The 3,865-nt window shown below is 54.7% G+C and overlaps 1 protein-coding gene across 2 annotated transcripts in view; it reads right to left on the bottom strand.

Annotated features, from left to right (window-relative positions):
- Positions 1-412: 412 nt before the first annotated feature.
- amdhd2 (amidohydrolase domain containing 2) overlaps positions 413-3,865 on the bottom strand; it is a 6,263-nt gene continuing 2,810 nt past the window's right edge. For both annotated transcript variants that reach the window (XM_008417200.2, XM_008417199.2), the window contains exons 2-12: positions 3,708-3,861; positions 3,273-3,409; positions 3,065-3,204; positions 2,931-2,985; positions 2,364-2,576; positions 2,200-2,288; positions 1,973-2,117; positions 1,784-1,891; positions 961-1,029; positions 721-822; positions 413-649 (exon numbers count right to left, since the gene is read on the bottom strand). In XM_008417200.2, the coding sequence (XP_008415422.1) occupies positions 570-649; positions 721-822; positions 961-1,029; positions 1,784-1,891; positions 1,973-2,117; positions 2,200-2,288; positions 2,364-2,576; positions 2,931-2,985; positions 3,065-3,204; positions 3,273-3,409; positions 3,708-3,790 (1,221 nt within the window). In that variant the 5' untranslated portion in view covers positions 3,791-3,861 and the 3' untranslated portion in view covers positions 413-569. The remainder of the gene's footprint in view (positions 650-720; positions 823-960; positions 1,030-1,783; positions 1,892-1,972; positions 2,118-2,199; positions 2,289-2,363; positions 2,577-2,930; positions 2,986-3,064; positions 3,205-3,272; positions 3,410-3,707; positions 3,862-3,865) is intronic.

Genomic DNA, 3,865 nt, shown 5'->3' with positions numbered 1-3,865 from the left:
TATTACCTACTAGCATAAGCTAAAGCTAATGTTAGCCACAGAGTTTAAACTCACCTCGTATCAGTGAATGTATAACGAGGCTACATCTTAAAACCTTCCTCCAGTTCACTGGTTGGGGCTTCGGATCGATGTTCAAACCTCGGCCAGGCGCTGCAGGCACCGAGGGTAAAATGATATTTTTATTGGATCGGAAACAACCGAGCCGCTTTTCCCCGAACGCGGAAGCTGACGTGCAAAAAGCCCGTTGGGAAACGGAAGTGGAGCGTAAGTCCAGTGGGCGGGGCCTCACAGTCAGCTTCTCTCCTATTGGTCAACATCAAGATTCAAAATTATTAAATTTTAATTTAGTCTGTAAAGTGAAACATTGAGATTTATTTATAAGGCAAACTTTATAAATAAAGATCAATGAAAATAAAGTTGAGAAAGTTCATATTTTTTATTTTTTGGACGCCATATTGGCCACATCAGGTGGAGAACCGCTGGCAACAGAACCAGACTGTACCGGTCCAGAACCAGAACCATGTTCTTTATAAAACAAGAAGCAATCTGAAGGCACACAGGTTCTTCTTCTATAGTTCTGCCCTCCAGACCTCCTCTCCAGAGATGTAGGTGGCTCTGACCCGAAGCCCGTCGTCCAGCAGAACCAGGTCTGTGACATGGAGACAAACACAGTTAGAGCGGCTCCAGAACCTCCAGAACCGTCCAGAGGGAGAAAAGGACCTGCGTCGGCGCCGTAGTGCAGGCTGCCCTTTCTGTGGCTGAGACCGAGCAACCGGGCCGGATGCAGCGCCGCCGCCTCCAGAGCGTCCTCCACGCTGCAGCCTAGGGGCGACAAAGAGGCGGAGTCAGAGGGGGCGGGGTCCGAGCACAAATGGACCAGTACCTGTAACCCAGTACAGCAGCATGATATCGCAACAGAACCAGCAGCAACACGGAAACAGGAAGTGGCGGCGAACTGACCTGCAGCCTGCTTGAAGTGGCGAACGCACATGTCCATGGTGGCGATGCTGCCGCTCAGCGTCTTGGTGCCTGAAACACAGAGTTGTGATCACCTGCTGATGCACATATCCACTCTGACCTCTGACCTCCCCCTGAGCCAGTTTAACTGACACATCATCCAATCAGCAGGCAGCTTGCTGGCAGGTCCGGGTTTCAGATTAACCAAAGATTTAGTCTTTCCACTCTGGTCCGGTACGATATGGTAGTCAGTCCAGTCCAGTCCAGTCCAGTCCATGTTTTCATGCTGATCCTGTGCCGTGACGGTTTTGGGGGCTCGTCCAGGAGATTAATCAGCTAATTCACATTAATCCCACAGGATCAGCTGAGAATAATTAGAAATTTCACCCGTTTCAGGTTTCTGCTGCTGCTTCGCACAATGGAAATGCTCAGATTCAGGTGAAATTAAGTTTAACGGAACAAAGATAACAGCTTTAACCTGATAACTTATTAAAGAAAAAACTCCTAAACCAGCTAATGTGAAAAAATCATCCCTTCAAAACAGAATCTGACAGCTGACCAACATCACCGTGGATGACCTCTGACCTGCTGCACTGATTTCAGACAAATGGGAGGGCTGGCTCCACCCGACTAAGGTCATGATGTACCATCTCAGTTCGATTTATATCCAGACTTTGACTAGGCCACTCTTGAAGTTAGATCAATATTCCCTAAATCACTTTAAAACTCAAGTCGTCCTCGACTTTACTCGATGAAACATCTAAAGCAGGAGGAATCCGTAGGGGTCAAATACGTCCCCCTGCTCAGCAGCCAATGAGACGCAGACCTGCCACGTAGGCGTGCGGTCCCTGGATCTGGACCTCCTGCTGGCCCAGCGTGTGGCGGCCCGGAGGGAGGCCCATTGCCGTGATGGCGTCCGTCACCAGCACCAGCCCTGAGGGACACACACACATCCTCAGAGACATCCTGGACATTTACACGTCACGGGTTCGGGTCGGAACAACCCGGAACGGACCTGACGGGTGCGCCCGATGGGCGATGCGCAGGGCGGCCGGGTTGGTGTGGATCCCATCAGCGATCATCCCGTAGAACACAGTGCGACCCGCCGGGATCTGGTCGCTGGTCAGGAGACCCACGATGCCCGGGTCGCGGTGGTGGAACTGGACCGGGTGGAGAGAGGGCTGGGTCAGCACCTCCTGACCGAGCCAGGTCCTGACCCGCCCTGGTTCTGCTGGGACTCACCGGCAGCATGGCGTTGAACAGGTGGGTGATGAAGGAGGCCCCGTGGCGCACGGCGTCCTCCGCCTGGGACAGGTTGGCCACCGAATGTCCTGCAAACAGCGTCTCTACGTCACACGGCTGACCCGACTCACCAGAACCAGAACCGTGGGGTCAGGGAGAACCACCTAGAGACACAGTGACGCCTTTCTGCCGCAGCGTGCTGACCACCGATTGGCTGTGGGGCAGCTCGGGGGCCAGCGTCACCATGGCAACGTTGTCCAGGCTGCCATAGGTCTCCATCAGGTCGTCCGTCCCTCCAGACCGGAACGTCCTCAAGAACCGCTCCGGGTGGGCGCCCCGCTTGTCCGAGCTGATGAACGGACCCTCCAGGTGGAACCCTGGACACCGGGGGACATGAGACAGGAGTCTGTCCATGGGAGACAGGCTGGACAAGCAGGAGACAACGCCCTGGGGTCCAACAGTCTGACTGGAGGCAGGTTCATTTCTGCTCATCGTGGGCTTCGTAGGTTAGTATGGCCTAGTTAAAGTCAGACCTGAATCCCTAAAAACTGGTGTTCTCAGATGTTCTCTGTTCCGGAGACCAACCTTGAAGACCAGCAGGAAATTCTACTGGTTTCTGTGGACCTGACATAAAATCCGGCCACACTGTTCAGAAGGTTCTGCTCTACTTGGTGCCGGTCGGACCCAGAAGACGCCAAACACAAGAACTGAACTTTGCCCTCTGGTCTTACCCAGGACTCCAGCTCCTTCAGGTCCTCCACTGTGGACGCTGATCTGAGGCAGAACCTGAAACACATGCAGGACGTTAAACCAGCAGCAGGACCTGCTGGACCTTCAGGTCCTCCGGTCCAGAGGAGGACGCCACCTGGTGGTAGACGGCGGGCGGAGACGTGACCAGGGTGGGACAGAAGGACGTCACGCCGTGTTCCAGGATCTTCTTGGCCACCAGAGACACTCCGGCGGAGACGTCTTCGCAGGGCTGGGAGAAGTCCACGCCGTAGCCTCCTGCGGGATGAGAGAAGACGTCTGAGCGTCCGTCCCCCGGCCGTCCTCTTGAGGGACGCGTCCCTCACCGTTGATCTGGACGTCGATGAAGCCCGGGGCGACGATGGCGCCTCCGCAGTCGAGGCGGCGGTCGGCGTAGCCCTGCTCGTCGAAGAACAGCTTCTCCGGGTCCAGGATCTTCCCGTCCCGGACCCACAGGTCCTCTCTGCAGAGACAAAGACGCCCAGCTGACCCGTCCTCCATTTTCAAAATATCCTAACATTTCCAATAACAGAGAAAAGCTCACTAAGACAATGAAGAAGTTTGAACAAATTTAGTGCTGGATTGTTGACGACCCTTTACTTCAATCAGTCGGATTGAAAACCTGTCCAGTTCCCTGAATCAGGAAGTGTCGTAGCGACACCCTCCTTCCTCTAGCAGGCGCCGACGGAGCCATCAGGTATGTTTAGCCAGTTCAGCGGAGATATACCTGACACTGCTTTGACCTTTGACCCTGTCAGTACCTCTGCAGCTTGTGCTCCCTCAGTATTCTGCAGTTGGTGAACTGGATGATGGGAGCGTCAGACACGGACTTGTTGGACGGCATGTTGGCGCCAGGCGGCTCGGCCAATCAGACGCTCCGCTCTGCCGGCGGCTCGGCCAATCAGACGCTCCGCTCTGC

This window comes from Poecilia reticulata, linkage group LG8, assembly GCF_000633615.1.
Source record: "Poecilia reticulata strain Guanapo linkage group LG8, Guppy_female_1.0+MT, whole genome shotgun sequence".
Taxonomy (NCBI): Eukaryota; Metazoa; Chordata; class Actinopteri; order Cyprinodontiformes; family Poeciliidae; genus Poecilia; species Poecilia reticulata.
This window is presented reverse-complemented; position numbering and strand designations above follow the sequence as displayed.